This window comes from Drosophila melanogaster, chromosome 3L (genome assembly GCF_000001215.4).
Source record: "Drosophila melanogaster chromosome 3L".
Classification (NCBI taxonomy): domain Eukaryota; kingdom Metazoa; phylum Arthropoda; class Insecta; order Diptera; family Drosophilidae; genus Drosophila; species Drosophila melanogaster.
Genome location: NT_037436.4, coordinates 9,276,387 through 9,291,840, shown reverse-complemented (window position 1 = coordinate 9,291,840; position 15,454 = coordinate 9,276,387). Strand labels below are relative to the sequence as shown.

Below are 15,454 nucleotides of genomic sequence, written 5' to 3'. Positions count from 1 at the left end.
GCGGTATCATAAATGAGCTCATGAATTGTAAACAATTTTAAGGTGTTATATTATGCATTTATGAATTTCGTGTAAGTAAGAAAATATAATAATTGTAGCATAAATAACCAGCCAAAGGATGGCCCGCAGCCAGGACTCGCATTTAATATTCTTGAAGCGTTTCGATTGTTACGCAACACGAAACGTTCGTCCAAGACAGACGCGCAGCTCCCAAAATATCAATTATGGGACCGAAAAATACGAGCCCATTGCGATGGACCAAAAAGGGGGCGGTGCATGTGGCGTGGTCGGTTCTAATATAACGGGTAATTAAGGCGTACGCAGACAGGACCAATTTCCCCGGCGGATCGCTCGCGGTTACCAGTTCTTCAGGGGTTTCAATGGGTCGGTGAGGAGGGGAGGTGGAGCCCCATTCGAAATGCTGGCAACGTAATTTGGAAATTTACGTGGACGCTGCAGTACTTCAGTAGTAGTAGTAGTAGTTGTAGTAACACAAAACTTATATGCGGGAGTTGAATTTCAATAAATATGCTAGGTAAGTGATATGGACGCCGGCGAATGGCATTACTTGCCACTCAAACCTGCCACACCGTTCCGCTACCATTCAACCGGCCAGCGGCTGCGGAAGGATGGTTAAAATAAATTAAAAATTGTGAATGCATATTTTGCACATTAATTGAAGATGACCGCTCATTAAGCCCGTCGGAACAGTGGAATAAACGGAGCTGCACTCGAAGCACGCATGCCGCGTCCTAATTGGAAATACACTGCGCAACATGGGTGGGGAATCGATTATTGGTTAAAATAAAATAATTTATCAAATACGTAACATAAATATTTTAGATCCCATATTTATTCATAATGTACTCCATAATGATGGTGGTCAGTGAACTTTTTTGTTTCTATCCACCATTATCCTGCTGACCAGTGTAATCCACTGGGCTTTCGCTACTCCATTGCCATGTAAATTGAGGCGCTTTAGCCCGCCCTCATGCATTTTCATTCAACTTCGTCCGATAATTAAGATGTGAGGCAAGTGGACGCCAATCATTTCGATAAATATTTAAAACGACAAACGCGGTCGGCATAAATCAATGGAAAGTGTAAGGCTGCCATGACAGGACTCCACCGCCACGGCAACCAAATAAATAAACACATTCGGGCAGATTTATTAGCACATATAGTAGCTGTGTGCGTGTATGTGTATGTATGTAAGTGAGGCGGTCTGGACCATCCAGGCCCTCATTATGGTAAGTGATTTCGCTGGCTGGTCCACTTCCGCAACCAAAATCCAGAATCGCAGGCGGCATCGGGCAATTGATTTGGCGCTTGCCTTTGATCGATTAGAGCCATCAAAGCAGCGCCCTCTGGCCCGGCAGCCTATTTACTTTTGCTATGAGAAATGGCTGGACCCATCCGGAATGTTTGCCATTTCATCACGGAACGCTCGACTGAACCGCCCGTGGAGCGAAGTGCCAGTGCACGTTTGGGGCCTCATTTGTTTTTATGCCTCAGTCGAAAGGGACGCGGGGAGCAAAGCGGTGGGGACTTCGCCAATCCGAAAGGTATTCGAAAATGTGCAAGCCGACGCTAGAGATGGTAGCTACTTTCGTGAAAAAGTGAGATACTTGCATGCGGATATTTATTTGCTTTTTCGAACTGTTTATTATTATCAGAGAAATTTTAATTCACAGCAAAGTACTTTTAAAGGTGTCTTTGATTATGTAGCATCAATATTTTCTGTGGTCGAAAAGCCGCATGAAATCAATTCTTCTTTCTGCTGCCTACTTGTGAACACCTCATAAGTGATCAAAAATGGGTTCTTTGGCACAAGCAAATCATTTCTGTAATATTTACATATTTGTTTTGAAAAATCTTTTGAGCCATTAGTCACGTGTTCATCCACAGCTTGAACATTTTCGGACTCTTCTTTTTATGATTCCACTTTTGGCTGGCCTTTTCTTTGTTTGCTCAGTGTGTGAGTTTTGCAATGGGACGAGCATATTTGGGGAAAGAAATGGTGGTGTTTTCTCGACCCCACATCTTTCACCCCGCACACACACACACTCCATTTCCATCTGATGCCTTTTGTGTGTACTGGGCAAAGTTAAAAACGGCGCTAATTTTATGACGGCCCAACTTTGGCACTTGTCAAATGGAAAATTTCATACCCCAAGGGCTGCGGAGGGTCTCTTGGCCTAAAAGTCTCACGCTTTGGCCCAGTGGTTTTTATGCTAATGCGGAGTGTGAGTGTGCTAGTGGGCGGTTGTGTGTGTGTGGTGCAGATCTTTTGAGGTTCGCAGTGGTCTTTATGCGTACAGAGGGGCCATCCTTAAGCCGCCTTGCTAACTCAGGCAGTTGGCAGTTGGTTGGTTGGTTGGTTGGCAGTTGGTTCGGTCGGACTGACTTGGCTGTTTGTGTGTTAATTACTGCGGCATGTGCGGTATCGTGAATCATGGCTTCCGACTTGCCAGCCATTCCGCCAACCCGCTTTCTAATTATGTTGCACTAGAGTCGGTGGCAATGGCAACAAAGCAAACGGCAAGGCAACAATTCAACCGCAAACGCATTTAGTTCATGTTGCATACACATCCCAGGAATCCAGTAAATAGTTTACCGAGTTCCGAAGCAGATGGCCTAGCTACTCGGCTTTTGAGCAGTGATGGGTATATGTCAGTGGTATAAGTTGTAAACTAAGATAAGCACTAATTATCTTGATGTGAAAATTCATACGAATAGGAACAAGTAATAATAGGATATTTTTGGGTATCAGTTGCACAACAATTTAATTACGATAACTCCGTTAAAATAATTTATATGTATATGGTTATGCTCAAGTAAACGACATACCTTTCCCACCTCTGATTTTGTGGGTACTGCGCTGTTTTTGGGTAGTTCGTGGACGGTGCTCCATGTCACTGCATTGCACAAGGAGACCTCATAATAAAGGCATCCTGTGCCACCCCTTTGTGTGCGTGTGTTTGTGTGTGCAGCATTTCTCAGCTGCCGCATGTGGCAAGTGCGGTAGACCGTCAATTTGTGCAAATGCTTTTAGCTACCTAAGTCAGTTGGCTTCCACCGGGCAATGTACTATTAAACAGCCGGGTTTATTTGCTCAGCCAAATTTATCTTAATTCATTTAGATTAACGATGAGCTGGGAAGAATGGAGTGCTGACACCTTGAAGGAAGATGAATAATTCATTTACTCATTTAGTTACCAGATGATCCATCAGATTCAAGTTAACTTACCACCCACTAACCGCCTCAAATAAAAGAAGGAATCGTTTAAAATGTTTATTATTATGCTAGTTTTATTTACCATCTTTGTTTGCTTTCATTATGCTTTCACTTCGGTTTCGGGCAGTTAAATGCAATTCGATAACAATATGTTTGCTAAATGTTAATAAATATATCAAATGTCTCGCTCCGACCGACGGCTGCTCATTTCCATGTATTTACTTTAGTAATATTTTACAAATAAATTGGAAATTTATACACGTGGTTAGGCAAGACTATATTGGAGGGCGGGCGAATAAAAATGGCATCTCAAAAGGTTCCCGGGCTAAAAGTCAGAACTGAATCAATTTACGTGAAAGTGTTATAAAATAAAAGTACATTTTTTTTTTGTATTCAAATTTAGATTTTGACTTACGGCTATGCATTTTAATACTAATTGTATTTTGATTTCTTTAATATTGTAGTCATGTTGCCGGGGGCAAAATTCGCTTGAATGCCCATGTTTTTTTGTTTGGCGGTGTCAATTGAGTTTTTTTTTTTTTTTTGGCTCTGTCTCTGGATTTTTATTATCTGATTTGATTCGTAGTCCTTCCTCTAACAACACATTTCTAGTTTCGCACTTGCAAACGCATCGGTATATATGTATATATAAATACTTATTTGTTTAGACAGTTTACCATTTATATTTATAGGTATTTACTCTTGCACTTGAACATACATATATCTCGGTAGTTTTATTTGAATTTTCTGTTTACTATTGATATTAAATTTATTTATGCACTTTAGCGGCTTTGTTTGATTTTCGTTTTGATTTTGTCATAGATTAAATAACGAAAATTGAGTTTAAATGCAATTCACCTGCAACAGTTGTTGTTTGAAGTCTCCCAGCCTGGCTTATAAAACATTTAGGCACCGGCATTCAACCATCCCGAAAAACCATAAGGAATGGGAAGCGTAAACCGAAGTATTGAATGGTTTTAAAAATAAATGCTCTCTAATCAATTTTATGCACACACAATTTTTGAGCTAACAACGATAAATTCATAAATATTTTACAATAGTTTTAAGTATTTTTGGATTTAACGGTTTGTTCAACTTGTTATGTTAGCTTGGATAATATTAGTACCATTTTGAATGCCTTTTGATATGACTTGATCATTGTTATGGTATTTCGCATTCCTTTCCACTTATTATTTTTTAGTGTTAAACTTTTTCCCAATTATTTTGCATGTTTTATGTACAATAAAGAACGTGATCCATGCCAATGCAAAGTATACTAAATATGCTAAAATTTAACTACTTTTAGAGTTGATTTTATTCATTAGTTTTTACAATTATTAATTTACAGCTACATTCTGCTTGCTTTGACCAATTTCAATGCGGAAGTATGCGGCATTTGTTGTTGCTTGATTTGCCTCACAATTCAAACACTATAACTAGCCTATCCTAATAGTTTAGTTAAACTACTCACTGGAAGGGGCGGAATACAAAATGACATCCATCAGGATAGGAGTAAAAAATATTTAAGTAAATCTGGTTAGAACAAAAGTGGATTTAAAATAGCAAAATGTAATAATCTGCGAAAATTATTCTCACTTCGCACAGCTCAGAAATCAAAACAATTTCAATTAAAATAAATTTAATTAAAATTCTGATATTTAGCCACTTGTCAGATTTTTTTTCAACTTGTTTATGCTGAATCCACGAGTCCAACTATGAGTTAAACTATTTTCTTTATTCAGCGCTAATTAATTTATTACAATATTTGTGCTCGGGCCCCCGCCTGACACTCGCTTTGTATTCATTGCCTAGCCGTTTTTTTTTTTTGCTAGCCAGTATTTTCTGTAATTTAATTATAAACAAATATGCGACAACAAATCCTGCCATGATAATTGAGGAGGAAAAAAATTGAACACTTATCCCATGTTTTGTGCGTGTTTTCACAATTTTTCCTTTTAGCTATTGAGTTGCGGCGCATTTGTTGTTTTTGTTTATTAAAAATATTAATCAGTCATTTGAATGCAATGAATTGCAGTGTTTACGTGTATACATATACTATATATGTTAGTATGCAGTTGGCCGCTTATTTATGTGTGTGTGTGTGTGTGTTTATGGTTATTTTATGTTTGGCATGTTGTCCTTTCCGCCTGTATGTATGTTGTCATTTGCTTGTTTGTCCTCGCACCTCTCATTTCACCACTCCACCTGACTGCATCTCATCCAAACCGAACCGAACCGAACCGATCCGATCCAATCCAATCCGATCCTGCCCAGCTCAGCTGACTGTTAACAGTAATGCAATAATTTATACCATTCATTTGCATTGCCCTGCCGACAGGCTCTAAAAAAATTGTTTGCCAAATGATTGCGCAGCGCAATTATTTGAATGCGGCCGCATAAATAAAGCTGCATACTTTGCTGCATCGCACGGCTATGAGATTTATTGTGAAATTCTTGCGCACTTATTGCAAATTAATAACTATCCATTTTATTCTCAACGCGAGCTATGCATTTTTCAACGCATTTTCCTCGCATTTTCACTTTGGAAATCGAAATTGAAATTTAATTTTCAAATTACTTGCACTTTTCAATAACGCAAAAATTTTTGGATGAAACGATTTAAGTGCGTTGCAAAATTTAACGCATTTTCGAAACTGGTTAATGATTTCGTGTCTTATATGGGTCGATTTTTTGAATAAAGCTTACATTCTAATAACAAGTGGTCTTGGGTAATGATAAAAATATTTATAATTTTTTAAAAATGTGGTTTAAACAGCTAAATTTTTAACTAAATTTTTTTCTCAAGTCAAAATTGTAAAATCCTGTTAAAAATGCCGCGCTTCAAAGTATGCAGCGTTTTTTAAGCTTCTGACGATGTGTTACTGCGTGTGCTTGGTTTGCGGCTTCTCGTCCGGCACTTACGACTAGGTGTCCTTATAGCTAACAACCCATCCGAGCACTTACTTGCCATACGGATGCTGGTTGATGTCCGGCGAGTGGCGCATCAGGGTGGCACTCCCGCTGCTCGGCGACAATGCGAGACTGCCCTCGTGGCTGCCGTTCATGCTGCTGGAACAGGTGGCCGGAACGGATACGGTCACTGTGCCGCCGTGACCGCCGCCCATCATCTTCTCCGTCTCTTGGCGGCTGTTGGCCATTATTCGGCGGATCGTGGGCGCGCAGGGAGTGCGTCAGAGTCGCGACTCCTGCGCATGCTCATGTCAGACCTGCCCGTGGGCGTTCATGTGCAGGGAGTCCCCGGCGTCGGGGGGCGTGGCCGAGAGCTGGGCGGGCGGATAGTACTGCAACGATGCGCAATTGAGATACTGTGCGTGGATTAGAATCAATGCTTGGATGAACATCGCAAGTGCGTTAGAAATAGAACGTAATTCTAGCACTCTATAAACTGGTGCCGTACACTAGGAAAAATAAAACTGGTATTTACATTTTATTTTATTTACAAGTATTAAATTTTAGATTATATTAAATAAGCCACTTTTAAGCCAGTATTCATTTTAAATTACTTTAATATCAAATATGTTCTTTTTCAAGTGCAACTTACCCCGACGCGTCCGTTGTCATAGTCGCGACTCGCTTGAATAGTCAATTTCGCCTTGGCATGCATGGTGTCCGTCAGCGTGCTCCTTTGATGTGAGGACGGCATCCCGCCGGGCACGGCGCTCGATGGACCCAACATCATGGATCCATTGGCCTTACCCAGACTACCGCCACTCATGCCGCCGCCCAGTCCCATGCCCAAGCCCATGCCGGAACCACTGGACGCGGAACGCGAGTCCCTGCTGCGGAAGCAGTACTCCAGAATGGCGACGAATACGCTGACGAGCAGGCCGCCAATCAGGATGTAGAATATACCGGCCACATTGCTCAGCGAAAGTTCGCTATGCGATGTCTCACCGTCCTTGTGGGTGCTGCATTCCGCCTTTTCGTACCACCATTTGTTCCGCAACTTGATCAGCTCGCCGTTTTCCTTTAGCGTCAGCACGGCCAGATTGATGGGGTCCCTGTTGAATGGGGAGCGGCAATGGAAATGAGAATGGTGGCGCTTTGTTAAGTATGTGGGTTAACTTTCATCTCTGGCTGAAAACTCCCCAGTTTCTCGCCCGTAAAAGGCATCAATTTCTGACTCCCCGATGTCAAACAGATTCCGTAACTACACATTAAATAATCTTTGACATTTATATAAATAAAATATTTTAAAATATTTAATTTTCGTATAAATTTCATGATTTATGCTTTAAAAATTCTATTTTTTACATATTTTTACATGTTTCGAAGTGAAAAACTGAACAGCCCACTTAAGTTGAGCCCATTTCACCGCAGTGTACTCACTTGAGCGCCGAACCGAGCGGCGTAGCGATGCCAAATCCCTTTGTATCCAGATTGCGGCCCACTTTCATTGTGTCGCAGGGCTCGCGGGCGTTCACATACTCGTTTTTGGGCGACTCCACCAGGAGGGCGTACTTGCCCTTGGAGTTGCGCACACGTTTAATCCCCTCATCGTAGGTTGGCACGAAGACGTGCTTGCGCGAGTTCATATACTCCCACATCTTGTTGTGTAGTCCGATTTGGGAGCGCTGCGGGCACACAAAAGGCGAACGGGTAAATATAAAGTACGGAATTCGGATATAGCGTATACGCCCCGGCATCCCGGGACAATCGAATGCATGCGTATAGGGACACCCGTTTTGCCCAGATATCCATCAGTATAATGCTGAAACCGAGTGCCTAGTCGGCTACCAACGGTTGTCGTAGTTATATATGAACGTACATAGTATACGAGTATACCCAAATATATAGAAATATATCTGCACACATGGCGGGGCAGCAGAGCGTAAGTGTGCTTAAAAGCATCTCAAATAAATGTAGCCATAAAAAATAGAATTGCGTCCCATTTCTTTTGCATTTTTGGCCCGATTGACGGCCGGAGAAATGGAATGTGGATTGCTGAACGGCAGCGGCAAATTGCTTTTTATTTCTCGTCTAACACAAATTAATTCGTGGCCCGGCTGGGGCCTCTCTCAATTTTGACGTCTCAAAAGGCTCAGCCAGCAAATTCCAATGGTTTTCTAGGTCTTGACTGTTGGCTTTTATTGTCTTTGATTTGGCCATTGTGCGGTTGTCAAATGAGTGTGACATGAGCACCCCCAAATTAATTTGGTTGCTAGGCAATCGGGACTTGCAATTCCAAAAGTAGGCTATCAAATGGGAAGTTATCTAGGTATACAGAAAGAATATATTCTTAGATCATTTTCTATTAATTTTAACAATATTAAGGATGTGATTTGTGTTTGTATTCACATTATAAGCAACTACTTTAAGACAGTTATAACTTTCGAACTTTCGCAGACTGTTAATCCTTCTAGGATATATGGTGACCCACTTTTAAATCAAGGAACTTATGGTCCAATTACTTTCCCTCAGTGCATAGTTACCTGTCAGAATGTCTACTCACCCGGAAGAAATCCCATGTGGAGCCGTGCAGCAGAGTGCCGTACTGCACCTCCGTCTGCATGGCCAGGTCCTCCGGTGAATTGATCGGCGTGACCATTCGTTCCACGGTGAGGAAGGCGGCCAGGTTGGCCGTGTACGAGGAGATGAGTATCAGGGTGAAGAAGAACCACGAGGCGGCTGCAATTCGTCCGGATACAGACCTCGGCGACAGATCGCATCCCTGCTGCATGAAGGCGGCCAGCGAGAACCAGAAGGAGTTCCAAACGCTGAACTCGTTCACCACCGCCGAGGACGAGCCTCCGGATCCGGGACTTCCGGCGGAGAGGGCCGCTTGCAAGGCAGCTGCTCCTGCTGCCGTTTGGGCGCCCGGTGTGGGTGGTCCCGGTGGAGCGGGCAGTGGTGCACCTCCGATGATGCCGGGCGGCTGCTGATTGGCAAGCTGTTCGTGATGTGCATGCGGATCTAAAAAGGGAATCAGGCGGAAAAGGGGGCGGTGAGTTGGCCGCAAAACGAAACCGCAGACGGCAAACGCAGTCTGCTAATGCACAGTGAGAAAAAGTGCAATACTACTAAACTAAAGACACAGAAAACATTTAGACTATGTGAAATTTAAATCATTAAGCCAATCAATTTGCGATAAAAGGTCTACTTCTCTAAATATATATAATACATATGGTAATAACATAAAAATGTGTTTCAGATAGATGATGAAGTGGTATCCCATTTTGATCATACTTAAGCTTTTAAGTAGTCTTCAAGAACATAATTAATCATTCTAAATTTAGTTCGGTCGCCCAGTGTGAATTGGATTCGGAAAACAGGGAGTGGTGAGCTGTCAGTACGTGCCCATGTCGACTGTCCAAGTTTCAATCATTTCGTTTGGCTTGGCTTTTTGCGCCTGCTCTAATTGATATGCAATCAAACCCATAGCCAAGTCTCTGTTCCCCATTTGCTTCAATTGCAAAGCCATTGACTGTCGGGTGGAGATGTGATGACATTCGTCCTTTTACCAGCCAAGTCCTGCTCGTGAGGCTGATGTGGATGCTGATTTTATTGCCGGCACGGCGTGTCCTTTTTCATGCAGGAGCATAGTCCTTGTCAGGTTTCATTTTGCACTCGCCTTTGTCCCACTCTGTGGCACTGGGTCTCTCTGTTTATCTATCTTCGTTTTTACACATTCTGCAAACGCTGCCTGCATACAGAATGTTGTTTACTTTCCGCTAAAATTACATTAAGGATGTTTTGCAGGATGTCAATAGATTGTTATGAACAGCCACTCCACATCGCCGGCTCTGATTCTCTCACTGTGACTAGCTTCCCCAGTTCATACGTACGTATCTGACTCTCGTTCCGATTGTCAACTGAATTCCAGCAAAAAAAACAGCAGTGCCAGTGGCAAATTGGATTAAAATAATTGAATTTTCAGTGAAATCAAATAAAATCGAATGCAAAACAAGTCAAAAGTTGTAGCAGATGCATACAATTACGGGATTTTTGGGTCTTCCGCCTGGAATCATCCCTTTTTTGGCTTACGCATATTTTCTCGTTAGGATGCACTCAAAGAAATTGTGCACTTAATGGGGAATTAAATTGTATCTTAAAAAAAGTGACACAATGGCAGCGGCATCACTACCAATCAGTAGAAACGAAGAACATGTGTTATAGGTGTTTAAGTATTCTAGATAATATATCTTTACAACCGAAATCATGCACGTTATGGCCAAACTTAAAGCTTAGTTTATATAACGAACAATTGAAATCACATGTGAAACTAAGTAATAGTAAACTACCATTGTTAGGGTATTTAGAATATAAAGTTGCGCAAATACATAATAATAATACATAAGCAAATACATAATGGTTTAATGGTTTACGTAAAAATAAAAATGAAATTGTGCTCAACGCATTTGCCTTTTCTAAATTAAGACAATTACATTTGTACTAATCGAATGCAAATTTCTAAGCGCTTTTACGTGGGCAAAATCCACGTATTAAAAGATTGCCTATTCCGAACTTTTCTTAAGCGAGCAATTTAATTCAATATTCAAATGCCCAGGCAGGTGGCACCACAAGGGCAGGTGTGCGTACAGTACTCACCTGGCGACTGTGATTGCTGCGGCTGCTGTTGCACGAGCCGCCATTCATGTGGCGAGAAGCGCGACACAAAGAATAGCACGATGCTAACGCCGATGTAACTGAAGATGACGCTCACCTGTTGGCAGGTGAAAGCATAAAGAGAAAGAAAAGAAAGTTCGCTGTAGGGATGGTTGGTAAACATGAGACATGAAATTCGTGACTGGGGACATGGAAGGCTGGCTGGAATACCTGGCATCTGTGCAAGCAGCCACTGTTGCCGCTGCTGCTGCTTTTTTCATTAAATTTTCTTAACTAATTGAAGCGGAAGCGGCCGGGGCTTCCTAGAAAATAACGAAACATTAACCTAATGGGGCGATGGCGCGGGGTGGCAGGCGCTTTCGCGGCAGGAAGAGCCAGACAATAGCACCCAAGGACATCGACAAGAGCAGAAAAGCTGATGTCGACTCTACGGCAACATTTGCCACCGTTGGTGTTGCAGCAACAGGACGGAGAAAAAAAAATTGGTTGCATAATAATACTCGTAGATTTTCGAGTATAAGATAGAGATTTTGCTCATAATTAAGCATTTAGTATTGTCCCTTACAGGACAATAGGGTTTTTTGTAGAATACAATTTATATAAACTTTCTGACTCAGCTGGCTGTGGACATATAAATGTTTATGGACTTGTACCATTTCTTTTCGCCCAGTGCAGAGTCAGGTGTTTGTGTGTGTGTGGGAGCTGTCAGCACCTGAATGGCTGCCATGGCAAGCGCCTTTGTGCGGAAGGAAAGGTGTGTCCTTGTCGTTTTACGCCGCCGCTTTCATATGCCTGAATGGCTTCACCACACTCACACGCACACACACACACACTTACACTCTCCTAAGCAGGATTGTGCCGCTTTGAGTGCGTGTGTGTGTGTGTGTGTGTTGTGGAGTTAGAGTGAGTGTGCAGCTGAAATGCTTCATTTAATTTATGATAAATTTTTTGTAAAAGACTTTTTTATTAGCTTGTTAACTTTGCGCCTTGGCTTTTGCCTTTTCCTTTTTGGCCCGCTACACTTTCGCTGGCATCTTCGGTGCGCTCAGTTGAGTTACTCCCGACCCCGGGAAACTAATTTGCATTTGTAATTTTTTTTTTAGCTCATGTCAAATTACGCATTAGCTTTCACTTTGGCGCGCTGTTCGCCGACTTTTATTAGCATTTAATTTTGCGTTTGTCGCGCTGTCAACACTCTTTGACTTTCGAGATTCTGATTTGGGCTCTGCCCCCCTTTTTATGAATTTTTTATTGTGCGTAAATTTAACGGCCTCCGTCGTCGTCGGCGTCTTCATAATTTTGCGCATCTACAGCGCATTAGTAGCAGTCGCCATCTAATTTGTTTAATTGTCTACCCAGTTATCCTTCCAACGCGCACCCAACATTTTTAGTAGTGGATGTGAAACGCCCGGGTGCAACATAAACATCAACTAAACGCTCATACAAATTTGATGGCTTGCCATTATTTAAACAAGCCTCGAGCGGCAAAGTTCGGACCAGAGACTAGCGTTAAATTTAAAACTTGACGGCCACGTAATTTCGGGGAAAACAACTCCCATGGACACGAAGTGCTGTGCTGCTGTTTATACGAGTAATGTTAAAAAAAAAAAAGCCAAACAGTGGCAAAAGCACAAAAAACTTTGTCGTTTACTCTATTAAACTTTGGGAGCTTACGTGGTGCCAAGTTGAAGCCGAAACCAGAAGAAATAAATATACAAGTCGAAACTTTTGCCGCAAACTTTTCCCCGAGCAGCGCACAGCCTTCTTCGCATCGGGCGGGGCAAAAAAAAGGCGGCGTAGAAAATAATGAAAATAGGGGCGAAAAAAAAATTGGCAAGCGTAAAAATTACCAGGCAACGGCGGTGAAACAGAAGCAGAAATGAAGAAATTGTTTAAAAACTTTACTCATTTGTATGCAGCGCGATTTTTGCAACATTTTGACTCGTTACCAAAGTGAAAATAAACACATTGCTCTATGTGTTTAGCCTGAGTTGCTTTTAGTTTTCGGTGACGGGATATAATTACAAATTTCGAGTCGGTGCCAAGTGCCATAGCAATGATGTAAAATGTTCTTGGCTCTGAGGATACAGGTCCTGGACAATCCACAATCGCAGTCGCGAAATCCTGGTGTAAAATCTTCAACTCCAGTTGCAACGCTTCACTGAGCGCCAATGAGGCAAAGTGCATGCAGCCAAAGGAGAGGGGAAATGGGGCATAGTGGATAGGGAAACGGGGATCTACGGGAAACTACCTAGCATATACGCACCCAAATTTCCTGTGATAAAGGATTCATGAAGCTGAACACGCCGGGCGTCTGCTTCACTGGCTTCTTAATCATGATGGAGATGCCCAGCGACATGAACGGCTTGCTGAAGTCGATGACACGTTCGCGTTCGGCGGTAATCGTCATGGCGGCAATCGCAATATCCGCTTCCTGCAATGCGAAGGAGTTCATTTGGTAGGTGGTTCGTGTCAGTGAGTGCGGAAAGGGGAACAGGATGGAGCACGGAATGGCTCCGAGCGGAGGAACTTACCTTGCGCACCAGCTCACCCACCATTCCGTCCCAGCCGCCATGGGCACTGGATTTCTCCGAGCCGTAATTGCCATCCTTGACCAGGCGCAGCTCGTCTGCAATACACATGGAGTGTTCACACATGAACACGAATATATTTAAAGACTTACAATTTTGGGCTCCGTTCATATCTTATGTAAATGAATCGAGAGCGATAAATTATATTTAGGATTTTGTTATCTAAGGCGACATGGGTGCATTGCTCAAAAACATGTAATTTAAGTGCACACTACATGAGTCAGTCACTTGAGATCGTTCCCCGCCTCCTAAAATAGTCCCTTAGTGGGAGACCACAGATAAGGTCCTCGCCGCTCAAGATAGGCAGATGTGCCCGAGCGTGGGACCTCGATAAGGCGGGGACTATTTACTTAGGCCTCTGCGTAGGCCATTTACTTTAAGATGCGATTCTCATGTCACCTATTTAAACCGAAGATATTTCCAAATAAAATCAGTTTCTTACAAAAACTCAACGAGTAAAGTCTTCTTATTTGGGATTTTACATTTGGTCAATCGAGCCTTTAATCGACTCTGCAGTTTCCCCCTACCAAAGGTAAGGAACTCAGAGAAAGGCCAGCTCCTTTAAGCATCTTACAGCTAAAGGTAGCAAAAATAAGTGACTCTTGTTTCCCCCTACCAAAGGTAAGGAACAGAGTATAAATATAAAAAGCAAAAAGATACAAAAGAATCTTTTATGTTTTAAAACAAGCACCTTATAGTCTATAGCTAAAGGTTGCTTTGTGTACCATTATAAATTGTGGTAAGGCGTGCTTGAGGCCATACATCAGCAATTGTGAAATTAAAAAGTGCATAACAAAAGTGCCTTATAAATGCTGTAATAGCATTAAATCAGCTCAAAAAGAGAGTGCAGTGTATATGCCAAAAGAGCATTAATTAAATAAAAAGTGCCTGAAAACAGTGCCTTATAAATGCTCTAATAGCATTAAATCAGCTCATAAAGAGAGTGCAGTGTATATGCCAAAAGAGCATAAATGCCAAAATAAATGGCTAAAAAACAAAAAATCTGACTGGACTACAAAAATAATAAAACGTGCCAAAAAAAAAAAAAATCATCTTTAAACATCGACGGAGCCTTAAAGAAGAGAAGGAAGTCAAATTCAAAGGAGCCTCTACCAGCAGCAGAAGCAGCAACAACAGCAGCAGCAGAAGCAGCAACAGCAGTAGCAACAGCAGCAACAACAGCAGCAACAGCAGCAGCAACAACAACGACATCAGCTAAGTCAAAACAAGAATTTTCTGTTTATCCAAACACACATATATATATAAATACATATAAAATACATATACACGTACTATATATATTAAGAAATTACAAAAAATTTTCAAAATGATGTCAGAAAAGACTATTCAATTCCTTAAGAAGCAGTCCGAAATTATTTTGGAAATTAGAAAGTTGGAAGTAAAACCAACATTAACAGATGTAGAAATTCTAAAATTAAATGAGCTTCAAAAATGTTTCATTGCTAATCATAGCAATTTGTTAAAGATCGGCGTTGTCGATCATGAATATTTTAACGCGAAGCAGTATGATTTAATAATGATGGTGTTAGAAAAAATTAAAAATAAAAATGAAAAAATTAAGGGCGAGTCGGTAGAAAACACTTTCCCTAAATCAAACACTGTCCCTAAATCAAACCCTCCCCCTACATTAAACCTTGAAATGCGTGGTCACCCTGAAAAAGAGGGTATAGCACAAAACAACGCTTTAAAAGTAGAGCAGGCATTTCGTAATAATGTTGGCCAATTTCGAGTATATCTAGAAGATACGTCTAAACTAATAGACAGTAGTCCAGATTTCCTTAAAATAAGGAAAAATAAAATTGAATTTTTATGGCATAAAATAGATAACCTGATTGAACAGGTGAATAGTCATTTTGAGAGTTCGCTATTCGAAGAAGAAATTAGCGAACTTGAATTTGACAAACAAAATATTCTTACAGCCATTAATAGTCGACTCAGTGGCACAATAAATAAAGCTGAAATGTCGACGGTTGTTAAGGCGGAGGAGTTACCAACCCTGCCTAAAATACAGATTCCC

At 41.6% G+C, this 15,454-nt stretch overlaps 1 protein-coding gene across 4 annotated transcripts in view, besides 1 other annotated feature; it reads right to left on the bottom strand.

The window, feature by feature from the left end:
- Nucleotides 1-3,318: 3,318 nt before the first annotated feature.
- Nucleotides 3,319-15,454, bottom strand: part of GluRIB (Glutamate receptor IB) — a 36,545-nt gene continuing 24,409 nt past the window's right edge. For 3 of the 4 annotated variants that reach the window (NM_080016.4, NM_001274692.1, NM_001316480.1), the window contains exons 11-17: nucleotides 13,360-13,454; nucleotides 13,092-13,259; nucleotides 10,808-10,922; nucleotides 8,712-9,172; nucleotides 7,589-7,833; nucleotides 6,801-7,260; nucleotides 5,066-6,564 (exon numbers count right to left, since the gene is read on the bottom strand). In NM_080016.4, coding sequence (NP_524755.2) covers nucleotides 6,460-6,564; nucleotides 6,801-7,260; nucleotides 7,589-7,833; nucleotides 8,712-9,172; nucleotides 10,808-10,922; nucleotides 13,092-13,259; nucleotides 13,360-13,454 — 1,649 coding nt within the window. In that variant the 3' untranslated portion in view covers nucleotides 5,066-6,459. Of the gene's footprint in view, nucleotides 6,565-6,800; nucleotides 7,261-7,588; nucleotides 7,834-8,711; nucleotides 9,173-10,807; nucleotides 10,923-13,091; nucleotides 13,260-13,359; nucleotides 13,455-15,454 lie in introns of all 4 variants that reach the window. The other variant, NM_001274693.1, reaches the window with a different exon arrangement.
- Nucleotides 13,472-15,454: part of a mobile genetic element that runs on past the window's edge.